Source organism: Elephas maximus, chromosome 9 (genome assembly GCF_024166365.1).
Source record: "Elephas maximus indicus isolate mEleMax1 chromosome 9, mEleMax1 primary haplotype, whole genome shotgun sequence".
Taxonomy (NCBI): domain Eukaryota; kingdom Metazoa; phylum Chordata; class Mammalia; order Proboscidea; family Elephantidae; genus Elephas; species Elephas maximus.
The window spans coordinates 10,033,359-10,058,745 of NC_064827.1; the positions used below are offsets into that span (position 1 = coordinate 10,033,359).

Genomic DNA, 25,387 nt, shown 5'->3' on the forward strand with positions numbered 1-25,387 from the left:
TATGTATGGTGAAATGTATCCCACAAAACATTTGTCCTTTTGTGTCTGACTTACTTCACTCAGCATTGTTTTCTAGGTTCATCCATGTGTAGCATGTATCAGGGCTTCGTTTCATTTCTTGGCTGACTAATATTCCATTGTACGTCTACGTCACATTTTGTTTATCCATTCATCTGTCGATGGATATTTAGGGTGTTTCTACCTTTCAGTCTGCCATCTCGTGAGCGCGTGTGTGTGTGTGTGTGTGTGTGTGTGTGTTAGGGGTAGGGAATGGATTTCCAGGCCAGTGTTTGCACAATCCATAGGTTTACCCCGCCATCCTTGCTACTACGATATCAGCAGTGACATACCTGTAAGTAACTACCACCCTGGGTGAGACCAAAGGCGGCTGCCTAGACCTGCCTCCTAGACACGTGGTGCAGACTGCTCGTGTAAATTACTGAATGGCAAATATACAAATGGAGGGCGCCCAGGTCACGAAGCAAAAGGGAGGGCTGGTTGAAACTGTCCTTGTGAACCACCAGGGCCAGTGGCTCACCCTCACAATGCCTCTTCTGCTCTGATGGGAGAATATGAGATGATGTCTGACCCGTTAGGATAGGAAGCTATCCTCAGAGCTAAGAAGGCACTAGACTAGAACGGCTAGTGCTGGGAACCAGGCCTCACTGTATCCTATTCCACAGTCTAGCTTCACTTTCAGAGTGAGTTTTACTTTTTTATTCTGTAGCCCACCCAGAGGCACTTTGGAAGAAAGGCCTGGCCATCTACTTTGGAAAAAATCAGCCACTGAAAACCCTATGGGGCACAGTTCTACTCTGACACACGTGGGGTGGTCATAAGTTGGAATTGACTCAATGGTTAGTTAGTGTATTTCACGGGCAATATTTATCATTGTTAAAAGCAAAGATACTTATTTAATTTAGCCTTCCAACAGGGATCAAGCTAAGGCCTCACCACAAACCAGCATTTCCCAGTGCATTCCGGAGAACCCCAGTGTTTTGTAAAACATTCCTGAGTGTGTGGGGAAGGGCTGGTGGAGTCAGGCACTGCTGGGAAAGATGGGTGAACCAAGATAAACAGGTGAACGTGCACTGCGACTCTCTTAGATGCTGCTCGTTTCCCCACGTTCTGACCTCAGGTTTCATTGTATTTATTTTTTCATCGTGTATTTCACAAGTTTAATATTCTGGGAAATCACTTAGGGAAACTTTGCAGTAAACCTTTCTGACTTCAAAAGAACATCCTACACCAATTAAGGAAAAATGAAAGCATAAGGTTTCCCTAGCAAAATATCTTGTACGATAACGAATGCTGTCAGGTACCCAGGGAGAGAAAACAATATGTACTTGGAACTATCAAGAACACAGGAGCCGCTACTTTACATGTACAAGGTCAGAGGCCATGACAGCTAGTCAAATAACATTGCTATGTCTTACTTTACCCCACTCTCTCTCGAGGCTCAACGACCTTCAAACAAGTGATTCACCACTCGTACTGTGGTGGCTTGAGTGTTGCTGTGATGCTGGAAGCTATGCCACCAGTATTTCAAATGCCAGCAGGGTCACCCATGGTGGACAGATTCAACAGAGCTTCTAGACTAAGACAGACTAGGAAGAAAGGTCTGGTGGTAATCTATTTCTGAAAATTAGCCAATAAAAATTCTATGGGTCACAATAGAAGACTGTCCGACAGAGTGCTGGAAGATGAGACTCCTAGGTTGGAACGACTGAAAACGCACAGCGGCCACAACAACAGAGATCGTGAAGATGGCGTCTAGGCGACATTTCCTTTTATCGTACACGGGGTCGCCATGAGTCGGAGCCAACTCAACAGCAATGAACAATTACTATGATTATGATTATGAGGTACATACAGCAAATAAGTCAAGATACACACCTCAACCTACACTGCCCACCTGCTCAGTCACTTCTCTTCTGGACCCCGGCCACACTTTCCTAATTGGCCTCTTGACTTCTACACTGGCCTCTTTACAATCTACCCACACCTGGGTCCTAGGAGCTTTCAAAGCTGAAAACATCTCACTTTCTTACAAGAGGTTCTCAACTTCTTATCATGAGTCCTACATGGCCTAGTCCTTGGCAATTTTTCTGACGTTATCGCTTATCACTTTCCCACACTGGCCATTTATCTGGACCTAGAACATTCCAAATCTACTCCAACCTCAGGCTTTTGTTCCTCCTGTTCCCCATGCCTGGAAGGACTTCTCCCCAGGTTTAGAAATGGCTGGCTCTTTCTCATCTCCTGGGTTGCAGTTCAAATGTCATATGCTGTTTCTCATTGGTCCACCTCTCTGCCTCTTAAAATCAGATAGATGGGTAGGTAGGCAGGCAGGCAGGCAGGCAGATAGACAGATAGATAATAGATAAGATAGACGATAGACAGGCATACACATGACGATGAAAGAAAGATATGACTAGGAAACTAATGCGTCCATTTTCCAGTCTTGAGTAGTTAAAAAGTCCCGGGAAGTATAAAGAAGAAAATAGCAACCATCCACTATCCCAGGACACCAAGAAAAATCACTGTTAGAACTTTAGCCTGTTTCCTTATAGTCTTATTTTTCCTGTACGTTAAATCTTTTTTTTAAATCACACCGTATACGCAAAGCTTTATCCTGTATTTGTGTCACTTAATCTTGTTCCATCCAGGCAATTTTACCAAAAAATATTCTTAATAAACATGATTTTGATGTTTGTGTATTATTCCATATTATGAATGTGCCATAATTTAAACTATTCTCAAAAAAAAAAAAAAAAAGCATGTAGGTTATTTCTCTCCCCCACCCCTTGTTTTTCCAACTATAAAGCTGGGATGAGCACTTTGTATATGTATCTTGCCCCTCTGCAATACAGTATACTTTGGGGGAAATTCCTTTAAGTTCTACGTGCTCTGAAGTCTCTGGGTGGTGAAAACGGTTAATGTGCTCAGCTGCTAAGTGAAAGGTTGGCAGTTCAAGTCCACCCACAGGCAGCTAGGAAGAACGGCCTGGTGATCTACTTCTGAAAAATCAGCCATTGAAAACCCTATGGGACACAGTTCTACACTGACACACACGGGGTCGCCATGAATCCGGATTGGCTCGATGGCAACTGGACTGGTCCCTATAATGCCGTTTCTCCATCTCTGAATTAACTGGATCAAAGCCTTTCTTTCTGATGCGTTTCAGGTATAAGGAGCCAGAGTGTGTTCAAATGCTCTGATGTAGCTGGATGAGAGGGGCTGTGTAAATGACCACAGCAGCAGCCTTGCCAGGCTGGACGGTCACGTAAGCAGTGAGCAGACTCCTCTCCTTCCCTCTTCCACAGGGGTACCAGCCCCCTGCCCCCCACACCCCCCAAAACTGGTCCACAACAGTGCACACTGCTTCCACAGTGGGTGCTGACCCCGTGTTCAAACCTCACCGGGAAGCCAAGGGTATTCAATGTCCTGCCGTCCTGCACGCACTTTCTGCATAAAAGCTGGAAGGGAGGGCCGAGATCATTCCATCCAACCTCCCTTTCTGCAAGCCAGGAAGCCGACTCCCAGAGGGGTTCAATGAGTTTGCCTAAATTTTTTCCAAGAAGATGCATTTCCCAAGGATCTTCATATTTCTTCTTGGCAAGAACGCAAAGTGATATGTTTTGCTATGTCTGCACGCTTTTTAAGAAATGAATATAAGAGAATAATAAAGTTTTCTCTTGAGAACAAAGACCTGACCTTATGGCCAGCAATCCCACAGCCTCCACCAGCTAGGAGTCACTATTAACAAACTGAAAAGCAGGCCTGCAGGTTTTGTATGTGATAAGTGCTTCACGTTAGCTGGAGAAAAGCCTAAGAATTATGTTATCTAAGGATTTTTGAGATGATAGCTCATGACCCAAGTAAGCATCGCTTATTACGGCCAAGTTATTTTCTGAGTTCTTTAGTAACTACAAGTCCAGCGTACGTGCAAGGCATCAATATAATCTCATCTGTCCCCAAATATGGACAAAACGGTTTTCTTCTGGACGTACATCTCAACATAGAACAGAACATTTGGGATTCATCAACAATTGTCCTTCCGGGGTCACTTCAGATGACTTCTCTTGATTACAACCTGTTTTGGAAACTCCAAATTCTTTCCACCGACTCAGCAACAACCTCTCAACTTACCTGCAATGTGCTGTCATTGAGCAGTTCTAAGGAGTTAGGGGTTAACTTCTGGACTTCGGTCATTCTTACATTGAATTGGTAACCAAACTGTCTGTGCTTGGCGTCTGGGACCTTCTTCTGCTTCCATTACTACAAACAGGTGAGAATACCCCAAGGACCCTGAAGTCCTTCAAAGCCACGATGCAAAAGACACCAGTGTGGCTTCTTCAAAGCGTCACCTATACTTCACTCAGTGCACTGAAAACAGAGAAACCTGCCCATGTCACTTTACACCCAAGATGGCACCAATATGCTCTTCCATGGGCTTCTCCAGCTTGGGGCTGAGCTCAAGCATTGAGTGAGCTACAGCAAAAAGCACACTGTTTCAACAACTGGACACGGTGAATGCCTCGCTAGGTGAGCTGCTAGCACAAGGCCTGGAGGGGAGAGCTGAGCAGCTGGAGCAGAGAACAAGCACCTCCACCAGCTGGTAGGGCAGCTCCAGCACCAACCAGCTGCAGGAAGAAGGTCCAGAGAGATTCAGTGACAAGCTAGCATCACTGGAGCAGAGGATGGAGGGCACTGTGATCTTCAAGGCGGGCGGGCTTTCTCTGACAAGGGGGATGGAGAACGTCATGGTGAGTAGGTCATTCTCGAAAATTTGAGTTGGCCATCATTTCAACAGATTGGCAAATAAATCGCAGGGAGTCAGATTCATGAAGTTGGGGTTATTTCTTCTGCAAAAAGGACAGGCTGAGAAGAGCGGTGGTAAGGACAGGAGTTGTATCATCCCATATATGAAATATCCAGAATAGGCAAGTGCATAGAGACCAACGCTGATTAGTGGTTACCAGGACTGGGGGAGCGGGAGGGGGAAGGTATTGCTGAAGAAGCACTGGGTTTCTGATCCATACAGAACGTGCTTCTTAGTTCAATCAAGTATCCAAGACTGAATAGGCAACACCTGCAAAAGCAAAGATAAGAAGGCAGGAAGGGACAGGAAACCTGGACGAATGGACACAGGGAAGCCGGGGTGCAAAGGGAAAGGGGGAGAGCGCTGACACATTGTAAGGATTGCAACCGATGTCGCAAAACAATTTGTGTATATATTTTTGAACGAGAAACTAATTTGTGTTGTAAACTTTCACCTGAAGCACGTTAAAAATTACGAAGAACTACTGAGTTTCTGTTAAGGGTGATGGAAAAAACGAAATGGACAGTGGTGATGTTTACACACCATGGTGAGCTGAATTGACACATAAAAGTGGTTGAAATGGCAACTGTTCTGTTATTTCTAGTTCACCTCAGTTAAAAAAAAGAGAGAGAAGGAAATTAAACCTTCATGATGTAAACGCTGATTTATTGTCCTCTCCTGATAACGGCAATGTCTGAATAAAAAAACATTTTTCGTTCCCTCTCACACCTGCCAAGGCACCCATGAAGGAACCATCAGCCAGGTTATAAAGCCACACACCTAGCCTTCTAGGCTCTGAGAACATTTTACTCATAGAAAAACAAACAAAAAAAAATAGGGCCTTGGAAATCCCAGAGTGACGAAAGGTCAACTGTGGTCTGTCAAGGACAATCTCTGATCCTTCTTTCCTTGCGCTTCCCTGAACACAGGCCTGGAGTCAGTTCAGGGGCTAACGTTCACCGCATCGTGGTGAGGGAAAATGCAGAATATACAGTTTTATCTACCACAGGATGTAAATACGCAGAAACTCAACGATTACCCCTTCCGACTCACAGCGACCTTGTAGGACAGAGCAGAACTGCTCCATAGGGTTTCCAAGGCTGTAAATCTTTACGGAAGCAGATTGCCACATCTTTCTCCTGAGGACCCCCTGGCGGGTTCAAAACGCCGACATTTCGGTTAGCAGTTGAGCGCTTAACTGCTGTGCCACCAGGGAAAACCCTGTGCAGCAGCTCAGCTATCACATGGGGTCACTCTGAGTTGGAATTGACTTGTTGGCACCTAAGAACAACAACAACAACAAGTCCTTATTCAAGGCTATCAAAACAGCCTTTTTCACGAAAAGCATCCTGCTTTTCTAAATAAACACTCTTTTCAACCCAGTTATTTTGGCGATTTCACAGTAGCTTCCTGTGCATTGATCTTACTCAGGTATAGACTGATTTTCCTTTCACCCAGAAATGTTATATCTTGTACAATCTCTACATGGTGCTTCAGGTAATTTTTATGAATGTTGTCGTTGTTAGGTGCCGTCAAGTCAATTCTGACTCATAGCGACCCCATTTGACAGAGTAGAGCTGCCCAACAGGTTTTCCAGGGTGTAGTCTTTACAATAGCAGGTCATCAGGTCTGTCTCCTTCAAAGCCACTGGTGGTTTCGAACCGGCAACCTTTCGGTTAGCAGCCAAGTGCTTAACTGTTTGCACCACCAGGGCTCCTTGGTTTATGAAATAAAACACTTGCAATGTCCAGTCCTGCCATTCCACGGTCTCACGCCATTCCTTGTGCTTATTCCTGTTTCCAGCGCTTTAGGTTAGAGCAAAGCACAAACTCACAAAGGCGCTGATGCAAAAATGGAAATGGAAAGAAAACCCCTGGTGGTCAGGGTGAAGGGGACGTTGCATCTTCAGAACTCAGAGCGGCCAGAACGAAGCACGAAACCTTCCAGGCACCCATCAGAGGCCACGCAGCCGCCTGCCTGGGAGACTCTGCAAGATGACAAGGACCCATTGGGGCCGTCACTGCAGCAGCTGGCCCTTCGTCACCCCTGTGCTCTGTGGACCGGACGGCTGCATAAATGCTATTGTCACTGCAGTGGGAACATCGGGACCTCTGCTGCCCCATAGACTGTGAATGGGGTTCAGGTGTTAGAGACAACACGCTACCAACTGTTTAGAAACACTAAAATAACGACTCCATCTTCTCTCCCAGTAACCTTCTGTTAAAAAAAAAAAAAAAAACACTCAAAAACAGAAACCAAATGAGAGAGGGAGAAAAGCAAAAACAAAAACCCAGCAAATCCTAGTACCTCTAATCACAACCTTGTAAAGTTTTTTTTGAAGAAAAAAAAAAAAAAAAACCGCTTTCTCAGTTGATGGATTACAATGTGAACAGGAAATATTGTGACTTTACACAGAATAACCACTATTACTACTAACCATTTGTCTTTGACTGTGAACTAATTAAATACTCTTCCCGGCCAAGAATTCACCGTCTGAGCCAACTAAAGTGTACAACTGTGTGGCTTTTAGGACATTCCTGGTATTGTGCAACCATAACCGCTAAGTCATTTCAAAAGATTTTCATCACTCCTAAAATAAACCTCAGGTCCATTCGGCAGTCATCTCCTGACCCCTTTTTATGAAACAAGCAAGAGTTCCTCTCACGTGACTGCTTGGCCGACCAGCGCTCCTCCTGTAAATAAAGGAGCACGTGAAGCTGGCACAGAAAGAAAGCTGCCTTTTCAAAGCAGCTGAAATGCCCTGAAACAAACCCGTTGCCGTCAAGTCAATTCTGACTCATAACGACCCTATAGGACAGAGTAGCACTGCCCCATAGGGTTTCCAAGGATGTCACCTTTATGGAAGCAGACTGCCACATCTTTCTCCCATGGCTGGTGGGTTTGAACTGCCAGCCTTTTGGTTAGCACTGGAGTGATAACCTTTGTACCACCAGGGCTCCTTGAAAGGACCTGAACAAAAAAACCAAACCCATTGTGGTCAAGTCAATTCCACTTGTTTAAGAAAAGTCTAACTATGCAACTAGTTTTCAACAGCAAAAGACTCAAGGAAAAGCTGGGGTTATGGTCTTAGGTCTCACCCAGATCAGACCTGCATCACAAAGAATCACAAATACACGAGCCCTTGGAACCTGCTGGAGAAAATGGCAGAACAAAGCACTCTCTGACCCAGACGTTATAGAACTGACTGAAATTCTACCAATTACGATACCCATCTTGGCAAACGTCCTTTGAAAACACTACTGAGCAAACTCATGGAATGAAGGGGTTTATACTCCCACCTTCCTACGAATTCGTTTACTCTGCTCTTCTCCCCCTCACGGAGCGGGGTGAGTGGGGAAAAGGGATAAAACAGAGGATGGGGAATTCCTGACCATGAGGAGCTGCTCCGGGGAAGAGCCGATGCTTGAGGGGGTCAAGGAGAGGGGGGAAGCAAGGGGAGATGGAAGGTGCCCAACCCCGAATTTCTTTATTCCACAAACCAAAAATACCAAGCTTGTTGGTGTCGCGTCAACTCTGACTCACGGTGGCCCCATGTGTTACAGAATAGAGCTGCTCTATAGGGTTTGCTTGTCTGTAATGTTTCCAAAAGCAGATCACCAGGCTTTTCTTCTGTGGCACCTTTCAGTGGATTCAAACTGCCAGCCCTTAGGTTAGCAGTTGAGAGCAACTTCTCTAAAACTTAAACTTGAGACTGACGAAATCGTCAAAAGATTCACTGGGCAACTGCCCTTCTTCTGATGCTCAGGCCCCCCCCCCCCCCATGGTACCCACGATGGGCTTTCAAAGCTGAGTTATCTGGATATTCCTGTTTTATTTGTCTTTATGATTCCCACCAGGGAGAGCTCAGACATTTGCTGAATAGATCGAGCCCCTCAGTTGGCTGTGAGAACCCTGTTTTCAGTGATTGTATGCCTAGGAAACATTTAATAAGAATTTTTTTTTTTCTAAATGGGCAGAGATTGGGACCCTTTTAATAGCATCCTGACCAAGCCAAACTCATCGCCGCAAGTTGATTCCTACTCATGGTGACCCTATAGGACTGGACAGAACTGCCGCATAGGGTTTTCGAGGCTGTAAATCTTTATGGAAGTAGGCCGCCACGTCTTTCTCCTGCGAAGCGGCTGGTGTGTTTGAACCTGAAACCTTTTGGTTAGCAGCCAAGTGCTTTAACCACTGCACCCCCAGGGCTCCCTTTTAATAATACATATTTCAGAAATCCTACAAAAACCACCGTTCCGTACCTACATTTTCCATTTCTGTCAGAATAACTTTATATATAGAATTAAATAGGGAGCCAGAGCTACACACACGCAGGAAGCGAGGGTGTGTGGGGGAAGGGGACAGGGCAAAGTCCTGGAGGCTGAGCAGGGAGATGATTGAGTTATAGTCTCAGGGGCCCCATTCCTTAATACGCACAGCTTAGGGCTATTTTTTAAAAATATTTTATTACTACCTATAGGAAAATATTCTTAATCTTAAAATAGCCTCCTTGGAGTCAATCCAGTCCCAACTAAGTATAAAAACTTGGGAATTTCTAATAATATAAATACTTTTTCTTTGGTCCTAGTTGTGGTTCTATTAAAGGAACTAACTAGGGTCTCACTCCTGAAGAGGCTGCGACAGTCCAGACAAAAGATGAGAAGGAAGCTGAAAAGTGCCTACCACAAACACCTTTCTTTCCCCCTTAAAACATTAAAATTTACAAGGCTTCCAACAAACTGGTGCCGGTTCGAATCCCCACCGAGAACCCGCATTTCTAACAAGTTCCCAGGGGATGCTAATAGTGCTGATTAGGGACCCATTCTGAGAACCATTAGCGGAGCAGCACATCTCAAAATTTATTATACATAAGAATCACCCGGGGAGCTTGTTAAACTGTAGATTCTGATTCAGTATATCTGTGAGGGACATACAAATTCTCAGCAAGGGTTTGAACCAGATCAAACCGGTTAGAAATGCTGAAAATTTTTAATGAAAGCCCTCCTCCCCCAATGAAAACAAAACAAATGCTTCAATAATACCTGGCTTTGTTCAAGACCTAAAATTCAAGTTTTAAGACACCATTTTGATGCCAAACCTGAACAACACAACATTTTAAAAAGCCACCAGACGGAACTGCCACGTGCAGGCTACCCACAGCCAGCCTGCCTGCTCCTTTAATGGACAGAGGGACACATTTCTTCCAGGCTTTGCAAATAGTTTCCGAAAACAAATCTGCCAGCTGACAAAAACACATGTCTGTACCTAAACAGTTCCAATTTTTGCTGCTGCTGAAGCGGATTTATTTATTTTTTGCTTTGGATACTCTTTTTTTTAGTCCTCTACCCATTCAAAGAAACAGCCCATGAGTATGTCAACAGCATTTGTTAGCATGCTTGTTTTATAGAAATACTTTCAAGTAACATTATAAAGCAAACACATTCAATTTAGCGTAAATTTATCAGATAGGTACTCAGTACGTGCCCACCAGCGCCTCACCTTCCTCCCTACCGGGGTGGTTAAGGCACAAACTTTCATAGCACCGTAAGGTCCTTGCCCAGCCAGGTGGCAGGTGTATTAGTGGCTGCCTCCTGCAGGTGTGGCTGCCTCCTGCAGGTGTGGCTGCCTCCTGCAGGTGTGGCTGCCATCAGAATGTTACGCAGACTGGGGTCATGGGCTCGCAGGGGTGCCAGGGATGGGCCACACCGTGCTGAGGGCCGACTCTACGGTACCTAATGACTAACGATTTCATCCTTCTTAAACTGGTGTCCTTGTTGTTAGCTGCCATTGAGTAGATTCTGACTCCTGGCGACCCCATGTGTGCAGAGTAGAACTGCCCCATAGGGTTTTCAAGGCCGTGACCTTTCAGAATCAGATCTCCAGGTCCATCTGCTAAGGCGCCTTGAGGTGGGTTCAAACCACCAACTTTTCAGCTGGTAGTCCAGTGCTGAACTGTTTGCACCACCTAGGGTCTCCTAACTCACAGCAGCGTCTCCTCATTACTGCCTCACCAGTGGATTCCAGGCACGTTCCTTACATTCTCTTAATTTTGTACACAGGGTAGAACTGGTAAACGTGTAAATATGTATAGTGAACAACCCAGACACACACGTACACACATCACCCCAAAAGACCTCTTTGTCTCTTTCTCTCCCGCTCAGCATCAACCAAAAACCCAAACCCACTGCCGCTGAGTTGATTTCGACTCACAGTGACCCTACAGGACTGAGTAGAATGCATTACAGGGTTTCCGAGGCTGTCATCTTTACAGAAGCAGACTGCCAAATCTTTCTCCCATGGAGTGGCTGGTGGGTTTGAACTGCTGACCTTTCTGTTCGTGTCTGAGCGCCTTACCACTGCGCCACCACAGCTCCTTTATTCAGCACCTCGGGGTAAATTTCTCATCCCCCTCCCCACTGCATCTTCCAGAAAGTGCCTGATTCCACAGCCCCACCCACTGCTATCCAGCCGATTTGGACTCTTGGCGACCCCACAGGGTTTCCAAGGCTGTAAACCTCTTTGGAAGCAGACTGACACATCTTTCTCCCTGGGAGCTGCCGGTGGCTTATGAACTGCTGACCCTCATGGTGAGCAGTTGACACCTTAACCACTACTCCACCAGGGCTCCTTGATTCTAGAGTCAGTACTCACTAAGGAAAGAAGACAGAAGCTAACAGGTTAGAATAAAATTCTTGGTAAAAAACGACTCCAGAGATCTCTCGGGGAACTGGAATATTTTTTCAGTTTTTCTCGGTCCTGCGTTTTAAGGGCAAAAAATAAAATGCGTGTTCTACTTCAATAATCCATGAATCCGTCTGTGTTGCAGCTGTAATGTCTAAGTATGCCTGAATCTAGAAAGTGAGCAAATTCTTCCCTCTAGTGGTGAAATGTTGTACTGGAAGGGTATTTTTGCAAAACCTACAACTATTTATTAACTTTATGTAATCGGCTTTTTTAATCGGCTTCCTCCATATTTTTTTCATCGTAATAAAAAAAACTTATGATAAAATAATAATAATAAAAACTCATTCATTGTGTTTTGGAGCAAGGCATCAGGAAAGCGAGGACTGTTTTCCGGATATTTTATTGAAACCAAGTAGCCACTAGCAAAGTCAAGTGATGGTGGTGTTTCCTGTTGTTGATTTACACTCATGAGGTTTCCATGGCTTTAATCTTTACAGAAGCAGACTGCCACATTTTTATTCCACAGAGTGTCTGGTGGGTTTGAACTACTGACCTTTTGGTTAGCAGCTGAATTCTTAACTGTCACACCACCAGGGCTCCTTGCAAAGTCAACTACCCGAACCAAACCCTCTGCTGTTGAGGCAATTCCGACTCATATCGACCCCACAGGACACAGTAGAACTGCCCCATAGGGCTTCCAAGGCTATAATCTTTATAGAAGCAGATCACCAGGTCTTCCTCCTGTGGGTAACTGAGTTCGAACCACTAGCCTTTTGGTTAGCAGCCCAGCGTGTAACCACTGCACCACCAGGGCTCCTTCCTATAGAACTGCTCTTCAGACTGTAGTGTTCAGTGAAGACGTCATGGTGCAGAGGAGTGTGTAGGTTATGCTGTACTGCTATTAACCCAACCAGCTGCCATCAAGTTGACTCTGACGACTATCCCACGTGTTAGAGTACAACTGTGCTCCACAGGGTCTTTAACGGCTGATTTTTCAGAAGTAGCTCACCAGGCCTTTCTTCCAATGCACGTCTGGGTGGACTCAAACCACCAACCTTTTGGTTATCAGCCTAGTGTGTTAACCGTTCGTACCTCCCATGGAGTCCATATTTGTATTAAGACAGGAAAAATACGTGGCTGGATTGGCCTGTGTAGACACAGTCTATGTCTGCAAGGATACACAAGAAGCCGATCTAAATGGCTGCCTCAAAAGGTTGGCAGTTCGAATCCACCAGGTGCTCCTTAGACACCCTATGGGGCAGTTCTACTCTGTCCTATAGGGTCGCTATGAGTTGGAATCGACTCGACAGCAACGGGTTTGGTTTTTTGTTTTTTAAAAGGAGGAACTGGAAGGCTGGAGGTCAGGAGTGGCAGGGAGAATTTTGACTACTTGCACTTTTGTACCTTTCAAATTTTGAACCATTAGAACAGGCTACCTATTCCAAAACATAATTCAAGCAACAAGGGAAACAATACAGAAGGAAGAGCTATTACTCTGACAGAGGTATAAGCAAGACATTGTTTTGAGAGTGATTTAAAGAGACAAGAGTCCATCACGCCAAAACCATCAATGTGTTAATGTGTGATAACGCTGAAGTACTTCTAGCATCAAGGGGCAGTGATGGTCATGGTAGAATTCTCGCCTTCCATGTGGGAGACCCTAGTTCGATTCCCCACCAGTCACCTCATGTGCAGCCACCACCCATCTGTCAGTAGAGACTTGCTTGTTGCTATGTTGCTATGTCCCTGGAGAAGGACATCATGCTTGGCAGAGTACAGGGTCAGCAGAAAAGAGGAAGACCCTCAACGAGGTGGATTGACACAGTGGCTGCAACAATGAGCTCAAGCATAACAACGATTGTAAGGATGGCTCAGGACGGGGCAGTGTTTCGTTTTGTTGTGCATAGGGTCACTGTGAGTCAGAACCGACTCGACAGCACCTAACAACAACAACAACATGTTGCTGAACAGGTTTTAGCTGAGCTTCCAGACTAAGAAGAAAGGCCTGGCAATCTACTTCTGAAATCAATCAACAAAAACCCTATGGAGTACAACTGTCCAATCTGTAACCCATTATGCAGAGGGTACACGGCTGGGCAGTGTTTTGTTCTGTTGCGACTGGGGGCCCCATTAGTTGGGGGCAGGTGACAACAGAAATAATCCTTTAAAACTGCACTGTGATGAGGGAGGCACTCCCCTGTCAGGCCAGATACCAGGTAGGCTCTGAGAATGCTGACTGCTGGTCTGGGGACTTTCGGCTGAAAACGAAGAGGCCTAGAAAACGGCTAATTATCCATCAAAGAAATCGTGTTTCCATAGATAGGCTTGTTCTCAGCAATCATGGTCCTCCACAGCAAGTCTGATAATTGGATAAACAAGACCTCTGAGACTCTCAGGGGCTGGGAGAGAGATGAAAAACACTTTATGTGGCTTTCTCGAATGTAATCACCAGTTAAAGGGCAAGCAAGTTGTTTAATGAGCTCATTACAGCCCCATCATCTGTGATCTCCACACAAAATCCTGTGGCAGCTGCAGTACCACAGGCCCATGAAGGCCTGGCTGGGCCTTGGCTCCGACCCTGCTGTTTTCCCTCGGCCTTCACCAGGAAACAGCTGGCATCTCCACGTCCAGCTGCTGGGCCACATGGAAAAGAAGCCCAGAGTTGGTTCAAACGTGTTTCCAGGCTCATAGCTAGTGTTTTCTTAATCTGGGCATGGAGAAAATAATGTCAAACTCAGGTTTGGCTAATCCTGTTTATCTGCCTGATTTTTCCAGCTGTTCGGCTCTACTTTCAGAATTGCTAGCTGGCTCGTGACTTCTCAAAGCCTCTTGCCTGGGCCTTTTTCAGGGAACATTAGTCTGCCTTCATGCCTTTGACCCATAGACAGTGGACTTGGCATGGCAGAGGAGCAAAGCCCCTGGTTTGGGAGACCCTAGGTATTCCTGGGATAACACTCTCAGCTGCTAACCGGAAGGTTGGAGGTTTGAGTCCACCCAGAGATGCCTTGGAAGAAAGGCCTGGCAATCTGCACCTGAAAAATCAGCCATTGAAAACCCTATGGAGCAGCTGCACTCTAACACACATGGGAGCACCACGAGTTGGAGGCAGCTGGGGAACTGGTTAGTCACTCTTTGGATCAGCACTTCTGGCTGTAGAAGCTAACTGCTCTCCCCAGAGCAGGTGTTGGTTGTACGAGTGCCCAGCCCTCACTGGCTCCCAGGGGTGGTTCCTGGAGTCCTGGGCAGGTCAGCTGTAACTGATCCAGCTCGTTTTCTCAAAGCAATCTGAGTACGGAGAAGGCAGCAGGGACACCACCCACAATGGATATAATCTGAATGGTGCCCCTTGAAGGACAACATGGTGGCTGTCCTAGTGGCCCAGGCTGCTGTCACAAAGTATCACAAAGTGGGTGGCTTGAAACGACAGGAACTTACTGCCTCACAGCTCTGGAAATTAGCAGCCAAGTTCAGGGTGTGGGCAGGGTCATGCTCTCTCTGGGGGCTCTAGGGAAGACTTCTCCCTCCTGGTTCCTGGTGGCCCCAGGTGTCCCCTGGCTTGCAGCTGCAGCATAGCTCCGTGTCCTCTCTCTCTGTGTCTTCTCCCTGTGTTGGGTAAGGGCCCACCATATTCCGGTACGGGAGGGCATTGGAGGTTTAGTGGTAGAATTCTCACCGTCCATGCGGAAGACCTGGGTTCTATTCCTGGCCAATATACCTCATGTGTGGCTACCACCCACCTGTCGGTGGAGGCTTGGATGTTGCTATGATGCTGAACAGGTTTCAGCAGAGCTTCTAGACTAAGACAGACTAGGAAGAAAGGCCTGGCAATCTACTTCCAAAAACCAGCCAGTGAAAACCCTATGGATCACAATGATCTGATTCGCAACCCGTCAGGGGGATGGTGCAGAACCGGGCAGCTCTCCATACATGGGGTCACCATGAGTCAGCAGCCAACCCAACGGCAGGTAAAACAACTCCAGTGTGACCTCATATTGGCATAACTGAGAACGTCATCAAAGACCCTATTTCTAAACAAGGCCACATTCACAGGTAAAGGGGTTAGGCCTTCAACATATCTTTGTGGGGGACACAATCCAACCCATAACAGTGACCCTGACTCAGGGCACCTGAAGAGTCAGGGAAAAGAAAGGAGACGTGTGAAGAGGTGGGAGGCTATTCTGGCTTATCCCAACTTTACCTGAGGCTTGAGGGTAGCACCCATTTAAGAAAAGGTAAAGGTGCCTGGGTTCTGCTCACTGTGTTAACTGGAAACCCTCCCCCAACACTAGAATCCCATAATGTGTGACTGACCGCCCCTCACGCTCAAGGCCAGACAACCCCTGCCATTAGAACCACGGAACAGTTCCCGCCAAGGAGCCCTGGTGGCGCAGTGGCTAAATACTCAGCTGCTCACCGAAAGGTTGGCCATTCAAACTCACCCAGCGGCTTCAAGGGAGACCTGGCGATCTGCTTCCGTAAAGATTACAGCCTAGGAAACCCTATACGGCAGTTCTACTCTGTCCTATAGGGTTGCTAGAGTCGGGATCAATACGGCAGTTCTACTCTGTCCTATAGGGTTGCTAGAGTCGGGATCAACTGCATAGCACCCAAAAATAGCTCCCTCTACCCAAAGGTGCCCTGCCGTTTATGTTAGAAGCACAGGGATTAGAGATTGGAATCCTGGCTTTGTCAGTGTAGGTATTTCCTGCTTGGCCCAATAGACGGATTCTCCAAAGTTACAGGTGGACCAGATTTTTATAAGTCAAGCCATATCTCAAATTCCTGAGGTGAATCCTCTATAAAACAAAGGCTTATACCTGAACATATCTGTTCTAGCAATCTTAACTGTCATTTATTTCCTTAAAGGTATACAGCTGTGACAGGGATAAAAAAAAAACCCAGTTGTGGTCAATTCCGACTCATGGAGACCTCACGCGTGTCACAGCAGGACTGTGCTCCCTAGGGTTTTCAGTGGCTTACTTTTCAGAAGTAGATCGCCAAGCCTTTCTTCCGAGGCACCTCTGGGTGGACTCAAACCTCCAACCTTTTGGTTAGCAGCTCAGCACTTAACCGTTTGTGCCACTCTGGGCCTGCTGTGACCAGGATTAGAGGCACGGAAATAGCAGCTGTCAACAGGAAAAAGTACCCCACATGCCACAGCCTATATAGAACTCTTCAACTAAGTCTTCAGCTTTTCTGCAAGAACCAGGAATGGCTGTTCCTACTGAAGTGATAATACTGTGGGAGAGATAAGACTGTACCTGTTATTGATACCATAGTGTGAGTGAGTATAGAGATCTTTCCTTGAGAAAAGCCTTTTTATTTATTTTTTAGGGGGTGTAGGGTAGAAAAGCTATGACAATATACATTTTTTGAGGCATGGGAAGATGATACCAAAAAACCAAACCCACTGCCGTTGAGTCGATTCCGACTCATAGTGACCCTATAGGGAAGACGATTGGAAGGGTCAAAAAGAGGAGGAGATAGACAGAAATGAGAAGATTAGGCCACCATGACAAACTTGGCCAACCTAGCAATCTTACCTAGTGTCATGGACTGAATTATGTCCCCCGCAAAATGTGTGTATCAATTTGGCTGGGCCATGGTTTCCAGCATTGTGTGGTTGTCCTCCATTTTGTGACTGTAATTTCATGTTAATAGGATTAGGATGGGATTGTAACACCACCCTCACTCAGGTCTCATCCCTAATCCTATGTAAAGGGGGTTCCCCTGGGGTGGGCCTGCACCACCTTTTATCTCTCGAGAGATAAAAAGGAAACTGAAGCAAGCAGAGAGTTGGGGACCTCATACCACCAAGAAAGCAGCACCGGAAGCAGAGCGCGTCCTTTAGACCCGGGGTTCCCGCGCAGAGAAGCTCCTAGTCCACGGGAAGTTGACAAGAAAGACCTTCCACCAGAGCCAACAGAGAGAGAAAGCCTTCCCCTGGAGCTGACACCCTGAATTCGGACTTTTAGCTTACTTTACTGTGAGAAAATAAACTTCGCTTTGTCAAAGCCATTCACTTGTGGTATTTCTGTTATAGCAGCACTAGATGACTAAGACATCTAGGGTTCAAACCTGACTTGATTCTTTCCATTTCCATCTTGTAAGAGCGGGGTGGAAATGTGGGAAGGGGGAGCGTTAGTCTAGGACTGGGTTCTGTTGAGACCAACCTAATCAAAACCACTATAAAGCATGTGACGGCTGGGGAAGAAATTTTTACAATAGCAGCGGAGACTGAAACAAGATGCCTTCTGAGTTTCTGTAGTGTTCCCATAGTAAAATTCTAATCCAAGTTCATTGTAGCTCTTCTGCCTTAAACAAGCCATAAAATTGATCAAAGATGCTATGGCAGTATCCTGATCAAAAGAGGGAAAATGCAAAATGGAATTTTAAAATCTCATGGAATCCAGACTTTCTGGATCCATGGAGGCTGGACGAACCCCTGAAACGATTTCCCTGGGTAATCTTTAAATCTTAAACTGAAAATATCCCCCCAAATCTTCTTAAAGCCAAACAATAGTTCAGCTTAACTAGTAAGGACTGTTTGCCTTGTGCGTTGTGCTTTTAAGAACTATCTATACAGGATCAAATTGACCTCACTAACTCAAAAGGTTAGACAGGAAACGAGAGAGGAACAACTCAGAGAAGGAGGGTGAGAAGGGCTGCACAACTCGAAGAATGTAATCAATGTCACTGAATTGTACATGTAGAAATGGTTGAATTGGTGTATGTTCTGTTGTCTATATTCTCAACAACAACAAAAATAAAATAAATTATATATATTTTTAAAAGTTATAAAACGTGATGGCCTGGGAGCCCAGAGAAAGGGCTGTGACCAAACCGGAGGGAAGGGTTTTCTTCTATCATTCTCAAGAGCAGCAACCTGGCTTCTGATGGGTGGTCTTGGCATTTCTACAGGGCACAGGACAGCTAAAGAATATTCGCTCCACACTTTTTCTTAAGATGCCCAATAGGGTCCCCAGTACTCTGTCCAGACTTGTCTCCTGCGCACGCCTACGTTTCTGAATCATCCAGTGCAGACTAGCCCACTCCCTGCCTGCTGTGATGGAATTAAAGGGTGATGCTTGCAGCCGGGAGGAGAGAGTCATAAATGCATCCCTGGGTGATTAAATGCTATGAGAAAGTTGACTAACTGTAGGATTCTCTCATGCAACCTTATTCCAATGTAACGCGTTTTTTTCAATCATAGGAGAAGGTTTACTAAAAAGAAACAAAGCGCTCCATCCCTAAGCAAACATTTTCACGCTTTCACGGGTTTGGTTTTGGTTTTTTTGGCTCTCTAGGAAAAAGAAGGTTAAACCTACTGCACCGTGGGGACCCTAGTGGGTGTCTTATCTGGGAGAGGGGTTTGGGCTGAGTTTGTATGTAAAAAATGGGGATAGAAAATGAAGAACTAGTTCAGGAAGGACTAAGTGGGGGGAAACGGGTGTGTACCTCATGAATCTGGGAAGGAAGAGGCATGTATCTAACTGTGTGGGTAGTTGGTTTTATTTCTCATTGTCATTTTTTACCTTGACTAACTGCTCACTTAAAAGTCCCGGGTGGAGCAGATGGGTAAGTGCTTGGCTGCTAAGCAAAGACTGGAGGCTCGAGCCCACCCAGAGGTGCCTCCGAAGAAAGGCCTGGAGATCTACTTCCAAAAAATCAGCCATTGAAAACCCTTTAAAGCACAGCTCTACTCGGACACACACGGGACCACCAGGAGTGGGAAGTGACTGACAGGAGCTGGCTACCTACTCACTTATTCTCTCTGGGTCTCAATTTTGTCACCCGGGAATGTCGGGGGTCGGGGTGGGGAGAGCTTGGATTCCTGAGCTCCGAGGTTCTTTGCATTTCAGTCCCACGTGTGTCATTCTGGAAAGTGTGAGGATCTGGGAAAATTGGAACTCTCATGCCCTGCTGGTAGGCTTGCAAGCCGGTACAATTTGGGGCAAAAAATAGCAGTATGAAGACAACTGGAAAGGCACATAACTGGTGCACCACTAATTTCAATTTTAGGCATTTTCCTTAGGGAAACTTCCACACATGTGCACAGAGACACAGACAAAAAGTTTTCAATGCACAGTGTAAGAGCAAAAGCTAGGGAAAACATGTTAGCTAGATAAACAGCTACTGATAGGGAAGGGGATAAATAGAACTGGGCCAGGTCACAGAAAGGAAAGCCATACAGCAGTTTAATGGAACGACGGAGCTTTTTGTAAAGCCAATATCTATATTTCTGCGAGTGACACACGCTGGTAAGGAGTCCCACGGGCTAAATTTGTGAAAATAATATAACTTAAAAAGAAATGAGTGCAACTGAGTGTCACACATTAACTCTTAATAGAGTTAACTCTTAAATTATTATAGACTCATGAATTAATAAAATTCATGAGTCTATAATAATACTCGACCGAGCCTTCGTGGCACAACGGTTGAGCATTCAGCTGCTAACCGAAATGTCAGCAATTGGAACCCACTCAGCAGCTCTGTGGGAGGAAGACCTGGTGATCCCCTCCCATAAAGATGACAGCCTAGAAAACCCTATGAGGCACTTCTACTCTGTCACGTGGGGTTGCTGAGTCGCAGCTGACTCGATGGCATACTACATCAAAGACCACAATAACATAGTAATAAACAAAAATCACATTGCTGAGTGAAGAAAAGCAAAGTGCAGTAAACAGGTACAGTGTGAACTCCTTTATGTAAATGGGATTGTGTAAAAATAACCCCCTCCAGGGTTCACAGATACACATATGAGTGTATAAAACCTGGGAATCTGTCATCTGAGAGGCAAGACAGAGGCCTGGGGATGAGGAGACCTGGGCTTAGTCAGCATTAGTTTATTTCTTTTACATAAAAAAGGCAAAAAACCTAACAACAAATGTTAACAACATAATACCATTTCTGGATGGTGGGGGAAAGGTGCTGGTTACAGCATTCTTCTCTGCATTAAAAAAATTTGTTTTCAAAATACATAAAGGGACGTGAACAACAATGTTCTGGGCAAGTGTGTCCTGGCAGTGGCCCTTGCCAGCCCTGCAGGGAGGCTTAGGTGGCACTATAAGGGGCACTGAGAAACAGAGACGGCCTCATTTTTTAAGGTCTCTATGGTGTGGTGTTGTGCTATCCCATATGGTAGCCACTGGACACATGCAACTACTTGAATTGACACCTAAATGAATTAAAATTAAATAAAATCAAAATGTCAGCTTTGCCGTCGCCCTGGCTAAATCTCCACATGTGGCTAGTGGCTATTGTATGGTCAGGGCAGATACAAATCACTTCTATCACTGAAGAAAACTCTACTGGACTGAGTTGGTCTAGAGAGAAATACCTGTCTTTTAAGGCCCTAGAACATTTTTGGTCCCATTATTCTTTTCCTGTTACGTCCTTCTGCACAGAGAAAAACCAAGATAACGACCAGGAGGTATTTTTCATTTCTGGAAAGATTATGTCCACTATGGTCCTAAATTATGACCGAAGTAGAGGGCTCTTGTTAAAAGAGACTTGGATAAACCATTTTTAGAAAGAGATCTAGCAATTATAGGTCTGGTTGCGCAAACATGTTTCATTTCCCCCAAAATTTAGGAAGCAGGAAGATAGGCTGCAGGACGATGAAAGCATTATCCAAAAAAAACTCGGGATGTGGGTGCCATGGCTTCCCAGAAGTCTCCGGCCCTTACCTGTACACAGTGTGAGGGACGTATACTTCCCGGGTTGGAAATTCCAAAATCTCTTTGAGTGGACGCGACCGGTTTTCAGAAAATGGTCTCACTGGCAATATTTCAGGAGTCAGACAGCAATTGAGAGTCTCTGGAGCTGGGGAAATTTCCAGTTTAAGTGAGCCTAAAGGGGGGGAAAAAAAAGACTGTTTTAGTAAAGAAATTGCCACGTGACAAGGGAACTGTGAAAGGTTGTTGTACTCCACATTCTTTTATGAGAATGAGTATAGGTTGGGGCAGTGTAAGAGTTTTGGAATTCTCAGGTATTTTCCTGTAGTTTGTCACGTTGTCACGGCAACATTTGAGCTTTGGAAACCCTGGTGGTATAGTGATTAAGGGCTACGGCTGCTAACCAAAAGGTCGGCAGTTCGAATCCACCAGGTGCTCTTTGGAAACTGTATGCGGGCAGTTCAACTCTGTCCCATAGGGTCACTATGAGTTTTGGAATTCCTAGGTACTTTCCTATAATTTGAGAAAAATGCACATCATGACAACATTTGAGCTTTAGTTTCTATAAGTTAAAAAGGAAGAAGCTGTAAAACGAATAGGGATGTGTTAGATAACCTTTAAAGTCTCTTCTGGAACTGCTACCCTATAACAGTACATAGTTAAGGAGCTTCCACACATTAAAAATTGGTGGTTTTCAAACTGAGCTCCCTGGTGCCCTAGGGTGCTACAGGAGTGCCTCAGGGGCTACTAAGCTAAGGATGAAGTCGGTGCCCTCACCTGCAACCACAGAATCGGACTCTTCATTATTTGTTTTTATAACAGGGTTCCATATAATATTTCATTTGACAAAAAGGGGCACACATAGGATTGCCATGAGTCGGCATCGTCTCTATGACAGCTAGTTTGGTTTTTTTTGTTGTTGTTGTTCAACTGGTTACCTGAGAGCCCTGATCTAAAGCATGGTCTCTATTTACAGAAGCAATCTTTAAAAAAATACAAAAACAGAAAACATTCGTTGCGTTGTCAAAAATGGAGACCAAGTCAGGTTTCTTAACCATTAAAGCAAAATCCCACGTTTCACTCGGCAAACGCGGTTTTATACATTTCAGCAGGAGACACGTAACGTGTCTGTCATCCTGGCTCTGGCACAGTGGTAGAGGATAAAGACCAGAATCCCCACCTGGAATGGACTTGACCCTCCTCTGTAAGGATGAAGACCTTTTGTAGTCAGCTAGGAACTTGAACAAATCTTCGTCACTCAGGCGGTCTCCCTCCTGCCAAGAGAGGCGTCATGTTAGCAAAGAGCTGCCGTTGGCTCTTGGGTCAGGAGCTAACGGTTTCTGGGTAGCCTTTTATCTTTAAGTGCTTTTTTTTTTCCCAACCTGTCTTTCAGAGAAATTAGAATTACAGGTAACTCTGAAATCATTTGGTTCAACCTCTTGTCAAATATTCCTGCTCTTCCCCTCCCGGCCCAGCCTCTTATCGTGCTGTCTAACACTTCCAACAGCCATGGAGGACGTGTCACCATCCCTGTTTGTAGATAATGACCTTGAGGCTTTGCTCCAAGCCCCAGCCCCATCTCTGTATCACTACCTATACCCCTCCCTTAGAGTTCCAGCACCCCTGCCAAGGTGGGGCCAAAGCCAGACACAGTGTAACGTGGAAAGGTACCTGCTTAAAAAAGCTGTTAACGTTCATGGGAGTGGCTTTGAAGTTGTGTCCAACCCCATTTTCCTCCAAGGACAGGGCTCGCTCAGAAAGCCTTCTGGATTGGGACAGAGTCCTCCGCTCCCCCACAGAGCTTCTCCCTTCAAGGAAAACGGTCATCATTCTACAGCATGCCCTTCTGTTCGAGCACGCGAGTAGTTGTTAACTTTACTGTATATACCAGTACCAGCTGCTGTGGGATCAGCTATGACTCACAGTGACAGGGACTCCTTACCACATAGAAGATACGTTTAAGGTCTTTGAGAAGGAGCCCTGGTGGCGTAATGGATAAGTGCTTGGTTGCTAACTGAAGGCTCAGCAGTTAAACCCACCAGCTTCTCCAAAGAAGAAAGATGTGGCAGTCTGCTTCTCTAAAGATTACAGCCTTGGAAACCCTATGGGGCAGTTCTACTCTGTCCTACAGGGTCACTATGAGTCAGAATTGACTCGACGGCACACAACAACAACAAAGTCATTGAACAAGAATGCTAAGCATAGCCACAATATTTTGAGTAACAGTTTCCCCCTGCTGGTTCTCACCTTTCCTAGTCCTCCTGTTGGAGTCCCACGTGCCCGCCCCTGCATGTCTAAGTATCTAATCCCACTCTGGCTGGAGCAGAGAGGCCGTGAGCAGCTCCTCCCACACAGAGATCAGGGTAGACCAGATCCACCAGCAGGACTCCCAGCTGTAGCTAGCCAAAGTCTGCAGAGATTACTGTTTGCTTTTGTTTTATTTTTACATTTGAATTCCACTGGGAGAGGCATGTACTCACATGGCCTTAAAGGCATTTGGGATTACCACCCAAACAGGCTAGGGTCAGCGTTGGCACCTTCCAAACCCCAGCTTTCCTCTGCTCTCACTCTGTGAACCAGGCAACAGAATGGGGTCCCTGTCTTGGTTGGCCTGCCCAGTGGGGGTCAGAACCCTGAATCACACCCCGATACTCTGGGCTGAGACCCCACACTCTGCTTCATTGTTTCTCATCCCCTTTTGGGATATATCTTGTTGCTTTTATACTGTTATACGCAGGGGTTCTTGTCAAATTCCTTACAACTCTAATATTGCTGATCCCTGTCTTTGACTATCTTCTCATCCTTATTCATGCCATGTTGCTGAAGTGGAACTCTGTGTCACCAGTGCTCGCCACACTGCCCCAGTATCGTACACTGCATCTTCTGATTGCTTCTTAAGAACCAGCCTCTGCACCTGGGTGAATTTATCCCTGAGCTGGCTTCCCTGTCCTCCCTCCCTGCCTGTTACGGAGGTCCCAGCATGCCCCACACCTGAACTTACCCTACTTACAGTGGCCTCTAAGCTCTAGGCGTAACACTTTCAAATAAGGCTACTGGGGTCTACATAGAAGTCAGCATTAAAAAAAAAAAAAAAAGTTGTGCTCTGAAGGTCAGGGTGCAATAAAGTGAGGTTTTTTATTAACAAGTCAGAAATAACCCAGGGATTCTGACTGGTAACTAACCAAAAGATTGGAAGTCTGAGTCCACTCAAAGGTGCCTTAGAAGAACTCCTGTTGATCTACTTCTGGAAAATCAATCATGGAAAACCCTATGGAGCACAGTCCTACTCTGACAGACATGGAGCCGCCATGAGTCATAATCAAGTGGATGGCAACCGGTCTTACTGGTTTTCATTATGCAACAGTGACTCCAGAATAGTGGCAGCAATGACAAAATACCCTTTTCTCCACTTCCCTGCTTAAATGGCAACATTTCAGAAGTGGCAGAGCGAAAGAATGCATGAGAAATGTGAACCTAGACTTAAAGATTTGCTGGACACCAAGACATTGAGGAAAACAGAAACTCCGCCACAGGTGGTGGGGTGGGTCTACCTGAAAATTCTGAAACCCTGCCATAGCTCCAGGCCCAAAAATTGCAAAGGAAATTAATGATTCAGATCCAGGCTGAGGTATGAAAAAGAGAGAAATATGCTGAATATATTGGAACAGTAACTAGATATTCTTTTTTTTTTTTAATTGCATTTGGCAAAATAAACACTCAGGGACTGGACATCGTGCCGAGAAGCCTCAGTTTTGCTTTCTGAAACCTTGAGACGGTTGGTTTTCTTAGGTTTAGGAGTCAGCCACGTGCCTTTGTTTAATGCACTGGTTACTAGATTTTCTTGCCATTTTTAAGAATTTTACTTTTGAGTGGGGTGGCTACTGAAAATTAATTTTTTAAAGTGTCAATCCATCCAGAACATTCTATCCAAAAATCTTACTATAAAAGAAGAATTTATTTAAGCTCCACAAATATTCGAGACAGTGTTGTGGGCCACTGTCTAATCAAGCATTTGTGGTTCAGTCACAACTGTTTCATCCTATCTCTCGCCTTCTTTTCACTCCCCAAATCCTATTGTCTTCCCTTGACCCCCAAAAAGCCAAACTAGTTGCCACCGAGTCAACCTCGACCCATGACAACCCCGTGTGTGTCAGAGTGGAACTGTGCTCCAGAGGGTTTTCAATAGTTGATTTTTTGGAAG

At 45.5% G+C, this 25,387-nt stretch overlaps 1 protein-coding gene across 3 annotated transcripts in view; it reads right to left on the minus strand.

Annotated features, from left to right (window-relative positions):
- Positions 1 to 25,387, minus strand: part of DOCK8 (dedicator of cytokinesis 8) — a 214,857-nt gene that overhangs the window by 91,602 nt on the left and 97,868 nt on the right. For all 3 annotated transcript variants that reach the window (XM_049896144.1, XM_049896142.1, XM_049896143.1), the window contains 3 exons: positions 22,858 to 22,994; positions 22,367 to 22,460; positions 21,199 to 21,361 (listed from right to left, as the gene is read on the minus strand). In XM_049896144.1, the coding sequence (XP_049752101.1) occupies positions 21,199 to 21,361; positions 22,367 to 22,460; positions 22,858 to 22,994 (394 nt within the window). The remainder of the gene's footprint in view (positions 1 to 21,198; positions 21,362 to 22,366; positions 22,461 to 22,857; positions 22,995 to 25,387) is intronic.